The sequence below is a fragment of the Zootoca vivipara genome, chromosome 7 (assembly GCF_965207765.1).
Source record: "Zootoca vivipara chromosome 7, rZooViv2.hap1.1, whole genome shotgun sequence".
NCBI lineage: Eukaryota > Metazoa > Chordata > Lepidosauria > Squamata > Lacertidae > Zootoca > Zootoca vivipara.
This window is the reverse complement of record NC_142590.1, coordinates 10,215,766-10,229,932: the sequence shown is the minus strand read 5'-3', so window position 1 is coordinate 10,229,932 and position 14,167 is coordinate 10,215,766. Positions and strand designations below refer to the sequence as shown.

At 45.5% G+C, this 14,167-nt stretch overlaps 1 protein-coding gene and 1 pseudogene across 1 annotated transcript in view; both read right to left on the bottom strand.

Annotated features, from left to right (window-relative positions):
- The window catches only part of PRG4 (proteoglycan 4), a 44,446-nt gene extending 30,690 nt beyond the window's left edge, over positions 1–13,756 (bottom strand). Inside the window, 4 exon segments of the mRNA XM_088673580.1 lie at positions 7,462–7,581; positions 10,112–10,234; positions 12,936–13,034; positions 13,750–13,756. Coding sequence (XP_088529706.1) covers positions 7,462–7,581; positions 10,112–10,234; positions 12,936–13,034; positions 13,750–13,756 — 349 coding nt within the window.
- Positions 7,267–7,361, bottom strand: LOC132592512 (U6 spliceosomal RNA; annotated as a pseudogene).
- Positions 13,757–14,167: the final 411 nt, after the last annotated feature.

Genomic DNA, 14,167 nt, shown 5'->3' with positions numbered 1-14,167 from the left:
TAGCCACGGTGGCCACCATGCACGTCAAAGGGGGTGAGGCGATACCCAAGCCGTACTGGGACCTGCAGGAGGTCTTCAGCGAAGCGGAGTCCGACCACCTACCCCCACACAGGCCTTTTGACTGCCAAATCAACCTGGTGCCAGGGGCAACTATACCCCCAGCCAAGCTGTACGCCATGTCAGACCAGGAACTGGAGGATCTGCGCGCTTTCATCGACAAGAACCTCAAGCGGGGGTTCATCAGAGAAAGCAAGGCAGCAGGGGGCAGCCCGGTCTTCTGGGTGGACAAGAAAGACACACAACAGCGCCGCCTGGTGGTGGATTTCAGACGGCTGAACAGCATGACGGAACCGGTGGCTTTCCCTATGCCCAGAGTGGATGATCTGCTGACAGCAGCACGCAGGGGCAAGATCTTCACCAAGCTCGACCTGAGGGGGGCGTACAACTTGATCAGGATCCGGGAAGGCGATGAGTGGAAGACCACGATGTTCACGCCTCTGGGCTCTTTTGAATATCTGGTGATGCCCTTCGGGTTGCAAGGGGGCTCAGCATGCTTCCAGGCCTTCATGCACCACGTCCTGGGGTCCCTACTCTTCAAGAACTGCTTGGTCTTCCTAGATGACATCCTTATCTATTCCAATGACCCAGTGCAGCATGTGAAGGATGTCAGGGAGGTGTTGCAGCGCCTGAAGGAGAACCACCTGTATGTGAAGCTGGAGAAGTGCAAGTTTCACACCAAGGAGGTGGACTTCCTGGGCTACAAGCTGTCAGACAAGGGGCTGGCGATGGACAAGGACAAGGTGCAGGCCATCCTGGACTGGCACAGCCCCAGGACGCGCAAAGATGCCCAACGCCTACTAGGCTTCGCCAACTTCTACAGGAAGTTCATCAAGAACTTCTCTCGCGTTACGGCTCCCATCACTGACTGCCTGAGAGGCAAGCAGAAGTTCAGGTGGACACCAGAGGCGCAAGCAGCGTTCGAAAGCCTCAAGAGGGTGTTCGCCTCGGACCAGAACCTGTTCCACGTGGTCCAGGACGCGCCCCTACGCATTGAGACAGATGCTTCTGATAATGCTGTGGGCGCCATTTTGTTGCAACTGGACGCCAACAGGGAGTGGAGACCCTGTGCCTTCTTCTCCAGGAAGTTGACACAGCCCGAGCGCAACTACACGGTGTTTGACAAAGAACTTCTTGCGATCCACGCGGCGTTCAAGCATTGGAGACACTTCCTGGTGGGCGCCAAGCACCCCATCCAGGTGTGCACAGACCACAAGAACCTGGAGTTCTGGAGAACGGCCAGGGTGCTCAACCAGCGGCAGATACGGTGGGCAGAGTTCTTCTCGAACTTCAACTTCTCCATACACTACATCCCGGGGGAGCAGAATGTCAGGGCGGATGCCCTCTCCCGCAAGCCAGAGTACATGGAGGAGGAGGCGCCACCAGCACCAAGGCACATTTTCCCCCCGTCAGCATGGTCCTGCGGAGCAGCAGTGGTGAGCGAGGCAGAACTCACAGCACTGACGGCAGCGGATGAATTTGCCAACCGCATCTTCAGAGAACTGAGAGGGGGGAGGGAGCAGGCAAAGGACTTTGCAGAACGCAGGGGGCTGCTTTTCTACAAGGGTGCACTGTACCTGCCCACCACCCAGCTTAGACGTACGGTCCTCAAGCAGATGCACGACAACCCAACGGCGGGTCATTTTGGAAGGGACAAAACCGCTCACCTAGTCATGAGACACTTCTGGTGGCCAGGGGTGAGGGAAGATGTTCGAGACTATGTACGGGGCTGTGACACCTGCCAGCGGGCAAAGGTGGTCAGAGCAGCGCCAGCAGGATTGCTGGAGCCCTTAGCCACACCACACAGGCCGTGGGAAGTGGTGTCCATGGACTTCATCACAGATCTGCCTTCTTCCAGGGGCAAGACCGCAGTGTTGGTGGTGGTGGACCTCATGTCCAAAATGTGCCACTTTATACCGTGTGCCAGGGCGGTCTCTGCAGAAGAGACAGCCAAACTGTTTGTTGACCACGTATTCAGACTGCATGGATTACCTTTAAGGGTTATTTCGGATCGTGGCCGCCAATTTGTTTCCAGGTTCTGGCGGCGGCTCATGAACCTCCTGCAGGTGGAGGTCAGCTTGTCGACGGCTAGACACCCGCAGACCAATGGACAGGCGGAGAGGGTCAACGCCATTCTGCAGCAGTACCTGAGATGCTACGTCAGCCAGCGGCAAACGGACTGGGTGGATCGCCTGCCACTGGCAGAATTTGCCTACAACAATGCAGTGCACGTCTCCACAGGGGTGTCGCCCTTTAAGGCCAATTACGGGCGCGACCTCAGATCTTTCCCAGAGAGGGAGGGGGAGGAGGAGGAGGAGGGCCCACAGGCTGAGGATTGGGCAGAGGAACTGGAGACGGTGCACCAGCAGCTCAGAGAACACTTGGAGAGGGCCAAGGAAGCGTACAAAAAGGGGGCAGATCGCCACAGGCGACAAGGGGAGGTCATCAGGGTGGGGGACAAGGTTTGGTTGTCCTCGGAGGGCCTTCCCACCAGAGGGAGGTGCAAAAAGCTGGCACCCAGACGGCTGGGCCCCTTCACGGTCACGCAACAGGTCAACCCGGTGGCATACAGGCTGGCACTGCCAGAGGATATGAGGGTGCATCCAGTGTTTCATAGATCGCTGCTGTCGCCGTACAGGGAAAGCAGCAGGCTCCGAGACAGCGAACAAACCCCCGAGGGAGGGGGGGAGAGGGGAGGCAGGGAGCAACTCAATGAGGCCACGGCCATCCTTGATTCACGGAGAGGGGTGGGGGGCCTGGAGTACCTCATGGCATGGGAGGATGCTCCACCGTCCCAGAATGAATGGGTCCCAGCCACTCAGATACAGGAGGAATTCTTGGTGGAAGAATTTCACGCCCTCTTTCCCCACAGACCCAAGCCCTGGCACATGGAAAGGGAGGGGGAGGAGGAGGAGGCACAGGAGAGCAGCTCACCATGGCGTTGGGAAGCGGAATTTGAGGAATCGGGAGACGAGATATGGGTGTCACCGAGATCCACACAGTCAGAGGCAGAAGCAGATTGGCAGCACATTTTTACCCCCACCAGCTCGGACGCCACGGAATTTTTGGGATTCCAGCCCTCCCAGGCGGAAGGGGGAGCCTCGCAGGACTGGGCGGAGGTGTTCACACCAACGGGTTCGGAAAGCACTGAGTTCTTAGGCTTCCAGTCGTCACCGACACCTGGGGGGGACCTGGGGAGGGGAGAAGGGGAGCTTGGGAGGGGGGTGGATGTGAGGGACAGGGGATATCGCGAAGTCCCTCCCCTCCTGAGTTCAAGCCCATCACCGACCACAGGGGAAAGCAGAGGGAGCTCCGATTCCAGTGGGGAAGCAGGAAGTCGGGTCCGAGGCTCAGGCAAGGTAGCGGAGCCAGGGTCCCAGGTGGGACAGGAAGGGGGAAGTAAGGGGGGGAGACCCATCCCCCCAACTCCAGAATTACGCCGGAAGAGGAGGGGAAAGAGGATGGGGCTTCCAAGACTTTTGTGCTGGGGAAAGACGCGCCAAAAGTCACTTGGAGGTTCTGATACAGACTGACAACATCACTCCGTGTAAATAGCAATGACTTCAGCACTGTAAATACGCAGCACCAATAAAAGAATAAAATGCAGAGCTGCGTAGCGTCGTTACTCTGAAGTAGTCCACTCAGGCCACTGTGACACTGCTGTTCCAAAATCATATCATTCCAGGTAACAAATGAAGCAGGATCAGATCAATTGGGGTAGCAGTAAGTAGATGTTATGCTTATGGATGTCCGCATTCAGCTAGCCTGCACCCTTGGGGCATCAGGCGGAATGAGGCCTGATATTCATTTTGACAAGTAACACATATTTAGGTAGTTAGTGTATATACCGTGCTACATTTTAAAAGAAAAATATATAGGTTCACAAATATCGCACAGTATATATGCACTGAAACCAGTGAACCTGTTCGTCATGTCCATTAAGTTCACAGGATCTATTTCTAAATATGACTAACAGTGAATGCAGCCCTTAATCTCCGGATGAGACTGTTTTAGGTATAATATGCATTATAATATATATCCAAGGAAAGCAGACATGAGAAAATCCACAAAGAAGTGTGAACCCACATTCTAATTTTGATAGACCCAGTTGCTGGCTGATACTTCTACACTGTTCTGAATTTGTGCAATGAGCCTAAGGCATCCCCTCCTGATGCTCCATCAACACGACAAAAGCATTATCTATCTATCTATCTATCTATCTATCTATCTATCTATCTATCTATCTATCCGTAATGGAACACTGGGAAGCAGAGATCTTCCTAGGTGGCCGGTGGATTTAACGAAGTGGGGCAAATGACTGGCAGCTTTAGTTTAGACCTTAACATTTGCTTCCTGTTTATTTCCGTTTTGTGTTCCTCTGGACTTGTTTTCATCCTGCCCCTAATATTACTCTTAACATTACAGACAGTAATAACAGTGAATAGTGAATAACCCTATGCCCCCTTCCTTTAAAAAATAAATAAACAGTGCATAAAAACAAACATTGGTGTCGTACATCCAAAACAGCTATGCTCCATTTCCAACAGAAATTGCCTCTGTACATTTCACCCTTCAGAGGAACAAGCCAAATACGCACTCTCCAAGGCTAGCTCTAAGCTCAAGGCACCCCATAGCAAAGTGTACTGGGATGGGGCAGGCACCTATGAGCTGTTATTTAAAATCAGCCACACTATTCTCAGTCTGAGCATTGCTTCAGAGCATGGGTAGGCAAACTAAGGCCTGGGGGCCAGATCCGGCCCAGTCGCCTTCTCAATCTGGCCTGTGGACGGTTCGGGAATCAGAGTGTTTTTACATTAGTAGAATGTGTCCTTTTATTAAAAATGCACCTCTGGGTTATTTTGGGGGAATAGGAATTTGTTGATTCCCCCCCCCCAATATATATATATATATATATATATATAGTCCCCCCTGCCACCTACAAGGTCTGGGGGACAGTGGACCAGCCCCCTGCTGAAAAAGTTTGCTGACCCCCCTGCTTCAGAGCATACGTGGGGAATTAAAATGGTGCTTCATTGACCTGGCAACTTGGTGCAACAGGTTCGGGGATGGCCCTTGCAGTAAACTTTGCAATGACCTGGGCCTTTGCAGTCGCCAAACGGTTTAGGTCATGCTAAACACACATGCCAGTTGCCAAATTGCTTTGCATTTGTCCAACAGGTTCTGAGAGTATCATCCGCCACCAAAAGACTTTATTGTCCTGGTGGAGGCAGGGGGGAATTAGAGTTGACTTTAAAAGAATGATTTTTGTTGTTGTTGAATGGAAACTCACAGAGCATTTATCCCCTCTGGACTATCCTAGGGGCAAACAAGGCCATTTTCCCACAGTATTCTGCCATGGCCACTCTATTACCCCTTTATTACAACCAAATTCTGCCTTGGCATGGCTCCACTGAAGTCCAATGAAGTTATGTCTGCTGAAAATCCAGACTGGATTAAATAGGAGGCAGTAAATGTGGGTGTGGGTGGCATATAAAGGATAAAAATAATTTGAAAATAAATAAATGGAACTCCACAAACTTTTGATTCTCCACTGGGTTTTTTTTTTTTTAGTTTTACTGTTTTATAGTATAACTGGCTGAATGTTCAGCATTATCGCCGGCGAGTGCAGGTGGAAGGAGAACAGCATATTGCAAAGGCTCCTAGAGCCACATTATATATTGCCGTAGGGATAGATCCACCCAGTGGACTGTACATTTTGTCCTCATTGCATTTCGTCCTGAACTTCCTCCTGTAATGAAGCAGTGGCAACCTTCGACCTTGGAGAAAGGTTATAGCTCAGTGTTAAAGCACATGAAAGATCCCAGATTCAGATCCTAGCATCTCCATGACTTCTGTTAAACCCTGGAGACCACTGCCAGTCACTGCTTTGTAGATGACCTTGCAAATGCTGTTGGACTGCAGCTCCCGTAATCCTGACCATTGGCAATCCCAACCGGGGCTAATGGGAGTTGGAATCTAACAACATTTGGTGAACCACTGCTGGTGCAAATAGTACCAAGTTAGATAGACCAATAGTCTGACTCAGCTCGAGGCAAATTCCTATGTGCCCCTTGAGGAATACCACTGGGTTTCAGGCTTATCCAACTCCCTGTCTATATATCACTTGTAACTGGGATGAGGTGTCACAGAAGAAGCTGATTAACTTTGTCCAATAACAGGAGCTATAGGAATACAGCCTGTTCTAAAATGTACACAGCCCCATTGTGAGTTCAGTTATTTTCGTGTGGTGCCATTGGCCAGAAGCCAACCAATTTCTTCACTCCCCTGCCAACACATGAAAGTTCCCCAGCTTGTATTATAGGTTCAGTGGTACTTCTGGTTACAAACTTTATCCGTTCTGGAGGTCTGTTCGTAACCAGAAACCGCTCGTAACATGAGGCGCACTTTCACTAATGGTGCCTCCTGCTGCTGCTGCGCCACCGGAGCGTGATTTCTGCTCGCATCCCGGGGCAAAGTTCGCAACAAGGGGCATCTAGTTCCGAGTTAGCGGAGCGCGTAACCCGAAGCATTCGTAAGGGGGATGGTATGTAATACGAGGTACCACTATAAAGGTAAAGGACCCCTGGACAGTTAAGTCCAGTCAAAGGCAACTGTGGGGTTGCGGCACTCATCTCGCTTTCAGGTCGCGGGAGCCGGCGTTTGTCCACAGACAGCTTTCCAGGTCATGTGGCCAGGAGGATTAAACTGCTTCTGGTGCAATGGGACACTGTGACAGAAACCAGAGTGCACAGAAACACCGTTTACCTTCCCGCTGCAGCGGTACCTATTTATCTACTTGCACTGGCGTGGTTTCAGATTGCAAGGTTGGCAGGAGCTGGGACAGAGCAATGGGAGCTCACCCCATCGCGGGGATTTGAACTGCCAACCTTCTGATCGGCAAGCCCAAGAGGCTCGGTGGTTTAGACCACAGTGCCACCCGCGTCCACTGATATACCGGTAACCATTAGAACAAAACTGATAACTGGCTATCATATAGTTAAAAGCAGAAGTTATAGTTCTAGTAAATCTTAGAATCATAGAGCTGTGGGAGTTGGAAAGGACCGCAAGGGTCATCTAGCCATTGCCCTGCAATGCAGGAATCTTTTGCCCATTGTGGGGCTTGAACCCACAGCCCTGAGACGCAAGTAGAAGAAGAAAATCAAACTTTATTTGCCTAGCTGGCAGGCCATAGCATCGGGGGGTGGGGGAGACAATACATTACAAATATAGTAATGTATTGCGCAGGGGCCATGCTAATCTTCTCTGTATCGTTCCAATTTTAGTATATGTATTGCTCTAGCAACTGAGCTGTATTGCAGTATTGACATTGGAAATAGATCCTGAGGTCGATCCTTTGATTAGCTTCTTGAGCTTGAAAGGCAACGAAGTGCTTATAACACTCACCTACTAAACATGCTTCTTCATAATCTGGACAACACTTGCCGTATCTGTCACAATCTGCATCACAGTCACATGGTCTCCCCCTTTCAAAACTCTCAGAGCATCGTCCTTTGCAAGATAGTTCTACACAGGATGATGAAAGAATGTTAGTACCATAGTTTTCTTCACCTGCATGAAGGAAATCTGTTTTAATGAAGATGCTATCTGGGTCGTACATTTGAAGGTGTATCCAAAGCTGTCCCTTTACTTAGGGAAGGGACTGTGATCCATCAGAGACCTTCACCAGCGACACAGGGTGGAAGGTGATATGTGCCAATTGCCCCTCCCTGCTGCCGTGTGCCTCAGAGGGTTGGTGGTCCCTCCAGAACAGTGTGGGAGGTATCATGGGGGAACTGCAGGGGCGGAGCCAGCAAAAGCTCCTCCCTCCCCGATCCACTGATCAAAGCCCCCACTTGATCAAAGAACATTCAACAAAGAGACATAATTGGATACAACATCAATTTTTTTTCATGTAAAAAGAGCAGTCTTGAATCAAGGATCTCTGAATTTATTTATAACATCTGTGCAAGTTCAGATTCACTAATGGATATCCTTTAGAATCTATAATGCAGTGCTCTTTAACCCATTCTCATTATTCCTGTGTTATTCTAATGCAACATCCCCAAACTTCGGCCCTCCAGATGTTTTGTACTACAATTCCCATCTTCCCTGACCACTGGTCCTGTTAGCTAGGGATCATGGGAGTTGTAGGCCAAAACATCTAGAGGGCCGCAGTTTGGGGATGCCTGTTCTAATGAGAAAATCTCAGAAGAATCGTGTCGTTTATCATTTCATGTCATTTGAAAGTTAATACCGTAGTATATTAGGTATAGTGTGTGAATGATACATATCTCTTTATATTCTTTGACTTCATGCTGGAAGTTTGCAGATAACCAACAGGGAAAATACAGCATGTTATATACGTCTTTGTCTATTTGCCTGACAAGCAGTTGTGGAACATGTAGACATGTTCCACAACTGCTTGTCAGGCAAATAGACAAAGGTGTATATGTGTCTATGGCTATTGGTTTTGCAAATCCCACTGTCACAAAAGACATGGCATATATTGGAACGCCAACTGATTTGAATTGCTTCCTATGTAAAGTAGCTAAAAAGGAACCAGAAAAGTTTGCTTGTGTTGACTTAGGACTGGGAAGATTCAGCCAAATGGTGTGTGTTTGCATTGGAATCTAAATAACATACTCGAAAAATACAGGACATTTAAAAAGCCGTGCATATAAAGCTTTCGGAATGCAAGCTCAATTTCCACAACATGATTTTTTAGAAACTTTCGAGATCCTCTTGGGTGATTTCCATGGCTGGGTATCCATAATATTTGTTCACCAGTTGTATTGTGATGTAGAAGCTATTCGCATGGCATTACATGTTTCTGCCACCGCCCACAGGAATTACTCATACACGTCTCAAAATTGTGCCAGTAGAACTAGCAGGACTGGGTTTGCAAATCACAATGAAAAATACCTCACCAATATGAGAGAGAGAGAGAGAGAGAGAGAGAGAGAGAGAGAGAGAGAGAGAGAGAGAGAGAGAGAGAGAGAGAGAGAGAGATATGACACAAAAAGGAACATCCAAAACACAAGACAACAAGTAACATGTACCAAAGAGAAGGATCTTAAGGCAGTGGTTATTCAAACTTCCACCTAGCATCCTAGAGGGATCCTGTGGGGTCCAGTAGCCATGAGGTCTGCTCAGGGCCTCCTCTTGTGTCAAGTGGCTAGATCTGCAAGCAAGCATTTACTGCAGGTCCTAGCCACCCTTGGAACTCTGCCACAGCCACTGCCAACACCAGTGGATATTCCTGAGGAGGCCTATCTATGTGTAACCCCCTCAAACCTGGAGCTGTCACAGCTTTTGGCCATTATGGAACTTTTTCCCATTTCAAAATCAGCTTGTTCTTCTGGTAAGGAGTCCCACAGCATTCTTGCTGGGGAATTCATGTACACTGCATAACACTGCTGAATGCTGGCCAGGGGTGTTGGGCTTATATGTTGACCATACACAAACTGATAGGACTCCCCATCTTGACATGCACCCATCACTCCTTTGTTACTGCATATGACAGGAGGGGATCTGGTCAGACCTGCTGCCTTGCAGGCAGGGAGAATTTTTCCCGTTCCCATTTAAAGGCGAACCTACCTAATTCACAAGCCTTGAAACAATGCGCAAATCCAAAGGCTTGCACTGCTCTGAATTTTGCAAGGCAGTTCTTCACCCAAGTAATATGTACACTAGTTAATGTGCATAAAAATGCATTAGTAAAAAAATAACACAAAAAGCTGCATTTTATTAGGCAAAATTGCATTCAAAAGAGTACTAGGAGAATGCTGATGAATTTTCATGTTGCTATACATGCACACGCAAGACAAACTAATAGGGAAAACAGAACTTAATACCAGAAAAATGAGAAAACTGGGGGAAACTGAAATTAACATCTCTACTTGCAGCACAGCTCATCTACCATCTTCTTGTTGGGAAAATCCCCACTAAGCTCTCCCAAAGAAACAGAGTTTGAAAACCACTGCCTTAAGGGAACATACCCATGCTTATTCATACCGGAGCTTTTTTAAAAAAATGACTGCAGTCGAGGACTTACCTCTAACACAGATTGTCTTGTAATCTGGGCAGCACTCCATGTAGAGAAGGCAGCTACTATCACACTGGCAGCCATGATTCCTAGAATACCCTTCCCCACATCTCCCTGCACAGCTTGATATATCTAAAAATCACACAATATGACTGTAAACATTGCCAAACCAAAATCGTATGTTAGAAAAGAACAAATGGCAAAGCATTGTTGTGTGCGTTTCCCCTCACCATTTTTTAAATATGCATATTCATTGTAATATGATGAACCATACAGCCTCAACCTAGCTCCTGTCATAGTCACCAAGTTCTTCCTTTTGCCAGAGAAAGTGGGGAAGCTGTGGCCTCCACCCTCTATCAGAAACTGGGCAACCCCACTGTGCTCATGTGGGCTTGTATCCAGGCTGCTTTGGATCTCACCTACAGGTGAAACTCAGAAAATAAAAATAATAAGTTGCATTACTGAAATAAGTGCATGTTTCGACGATATTCTAATTTTCTGAGTTTCACCTGTACATCTGTTTGATTAAGACCTGCATTAATATATTCTGCAGGTTGGTATGAACTGAACATAGTTAAATGCTGACGTCAATGACATTTTGCTTTATCTTGAACACCCTACTAAAGTAAGCAGCTAATTTGATATCCAGAGTTGTGAGGTTATATGGGTTCTTTAAACAAAAAAAAGGTTGACCTAAAAAAGAGAGAGAGAATTGCTTACATAGCCAGTTGAAGAATTATGGGTTAAGTATTCAGCTAGGTTTTATGAGTAGATCAATGGAAATTAAGTTAACCATATCCATTCATTTCAATGGGCATATGCCAAGTAGAACTAAAATTGGTTGCAGCTCACTGTGTGCTGCCAAAGAACAAAGTTCAGTAACAGAAAACAAGTTAGAAGTTTGCTCCCATCACTTGAGCTATATCACAGGAGCCAACTCCTAGGGGCCGAGGTCTCTTTGTCGCCGCCGCCCCTAAAATATCTGATGGGCATTGCCATTCAAATGACATCTGTGTGCTACATCAAGTGACCAATTATGCAAGGCGGGATTTACCTGGGCCCCCTCAATATTTTATTCAAGTTGGCGCACCTGAGCTATATTATATAGGGTATGCTACTGGGGAAAATCTTTTATTGCCATAAGGATATTATAGCTGGTTCTGGTTCTTGGACAACGTGCACAATTCACTGGATTATATCAGTCCTTAAAATAACTTTGCAAGCCCTTCAGCTAAAAACCATTCCACCATGCTCATTATTCACGATGCCTGAAAACATTTCAGTGTTGCTTAATATGACCCTGCTGTCTCATTAGACTTGGGTAGTTATTCCACATATTTGGAGAGTCACTGTTCTGATTCCTTCAGGCAACCACCCTTCCTCCAAGGAAGGATTGTCCACTGTTACAGCAATCTCGTCCATTAGCAACAAAAAAAAAGTGTAGTTAAGGCGTGAGCATTGTGCCTCCCTTCCTAAGCCCTGGACATTGGAAAGGACGTGCCGGGCCTCTGACAGGATACTGCAGCCCTCCTGCCTCCTTCCCAAAGACGGGTGGGCTTTGGGAAGGTGGCGAGAGGGCTCTTGGACTCATCAGAGTATTGTGCCTCCCTAAGCCAGGCAGAAGCTTCCAGAAGCTTCCAGGGCTTTGAGAAGGAGGCAGCAGAGGAGCATTTAGGGGACTAGCTTAGTCCCCGTATTCCACTGACCGCACACCACTGATTCACAGTTTCAATTCCAAGCAAAAGACATGTGTGATCCATAAGAGACAAAATGTTTTCATTTTCCTCTATCAAATTGAACAACTATGTAATGTTCAAACCCAGATAGGAAATCCCACTAGGATCACAACAGCCTCGGTTTTGGGCTAGTACAGGGCTAGTACAGAATCATATTAAGAGTGTGATTCTAGGCAAATGGTGTGTGTGTGGGTGTGTGTTGGACTAATTGACTTCTTATTGAGTTGTTCTCTGCACCAAGGCATCCTTCACTTTGACCAACGAACACTAAACATTTAGTAGACAAGCCGAATGAAATTACTCAAGACAAGGAGTCGCAACCAGACACAACAAGAAACAACATGTACACAATACGGAAGACAATGGTCATACTTTTTCAAACAACACAAATTGGACAGACATATGACCATAACATTTCAGAGGAAGAATTGAAACATATAAATTATTTTGTGAAGTTTAAGCAAACCACTGTATAAGCATTTGAGAAGACACGATCTGGTTTCTATAGAGAGTGTAGCCAAAGCATAGACGTTAAGGTGTGCCACACACTGATACAACATAAAACCCTTAATTTCTGTCCTTCATTAAGGACCTCTTCGGCATGGATGAAAGACAGTAAAAAATACAAAGAAAGAGATCAGATTCTTAGACTGTAATGACTGGACACTGACACACACCCGGTCACTGCACACAGTTTAGTCAAAGTTAAATCCTTGTAAGGGTCATAATTTATTTCCTCTTTAATGGGACTCAAAAAATTCTTAACTTTAACTTTACCATACCCTTCGTTTCTGTATTATGCACACATTATTAATATTACAGAAACTTGAAATAAGATGTGCTATTTTAAAATTATTGATTATTTTTTGTAGTACAGTATATACTTAAAAATAAAAACAATTATCCTGAAGATCATTAGTGGTATTTCTTGACAAAATTCACATGGCAACCATAAGCACAAGCTCCAGCATTATGGTTGCCTAAATGTGCTTTTATTCCGATTAAATCTTAATACTTTGCTTCAAATTTGTTATGGGTTGAGCCGTGAGTCATTAGCTCCTCAAAAAATACTGCTTTTGCTTGACATTTTACAATACCTTGTGAAGAAACTTGCTGTGCCAAGAACACTGAAAGCAAAATAAGGGAGATCCTATATATATTCCATGCCATGGTGATTTTCAGGGACTACCTCTGTCCTTAAAATAAACAAAATAAAAAGTTTATTTATTATTATTTTCATCATCATCATTCCAACATTCAGATGTATACACTATTCATAATTTTGATGTGATTATTTGTAAGCTCACAGGGCAACCCTGTACAATGTCTACTTGGAAGTAAGTACACTGACTTCAGTGGGACTTTCTCCCAAGTAAGTGTGGATAGAATTGCAATTTTAACATTTACCTAGGAAAATGCATATAAATTATATATGTCATATCAGCTGAGCATGAAGAATATGTAGCAGAAGATTTAAAAAGTCAGAACCTATAACATACTTTGCCAAAGAAAAGTGCTAGATAAATTCTATGTAGATTTATTTATAAAAATATTTATATACGACTATTTAAAAAATCCAAAGAGGTTTAAAAAGTCATATTATGATTGAAGATGTTTAGTAGTTTATGTACATTTGTTCAACCACACTCAGTTCTGTAAAATGAATAATATCTAAAACTCATGGGATATTTTAAACAGTTTCTAGAGATAAAATGGACATGCAAAAAAAATGAGCACATTCAATAACTTTGGGTTACTTCTAAAATATATTTAACCAATTATCAACTTCATTCCTTTGTTACACAAATTTATTATATTTCACAACTCATGTATAGTATATAGTTTACTATATTATACAATGAAATTTGTAACATGCAATTTTTAAATGTCCTATGGGTTTTTTAGAAATACCACACATGTTAATTATTTATATTTAATTTCTACCCTGTATATATACATATAATTATAATTTTTTTAAATGTATGCATAATCTTTCCACATAGAAAGATCTGTCAATCCCAAACAAAGCTTTAAATAATCAAGAGGCATATCCAACTAAATCCTACTCAGAGTAGACACACTGAAAGTCCATTGATTTCAATGGGTCTACTCTGTTTATGACTTGGTTGGATATCACCCTTACATTGTAGTCTATATTTATCCATTACATTCTCAACATTCTGTTCCTGGGTGTCCTTAAACTTGGGTATGAACCCTTTGAACAAAGTTCTATAACAGAAAAGAGATGTTATGCTTACCCTCCCAATGGCTGTTTCTGCTTGCAGTGATTCTCCAAATGCTTATATATATATATTGGTGAGAATCTATT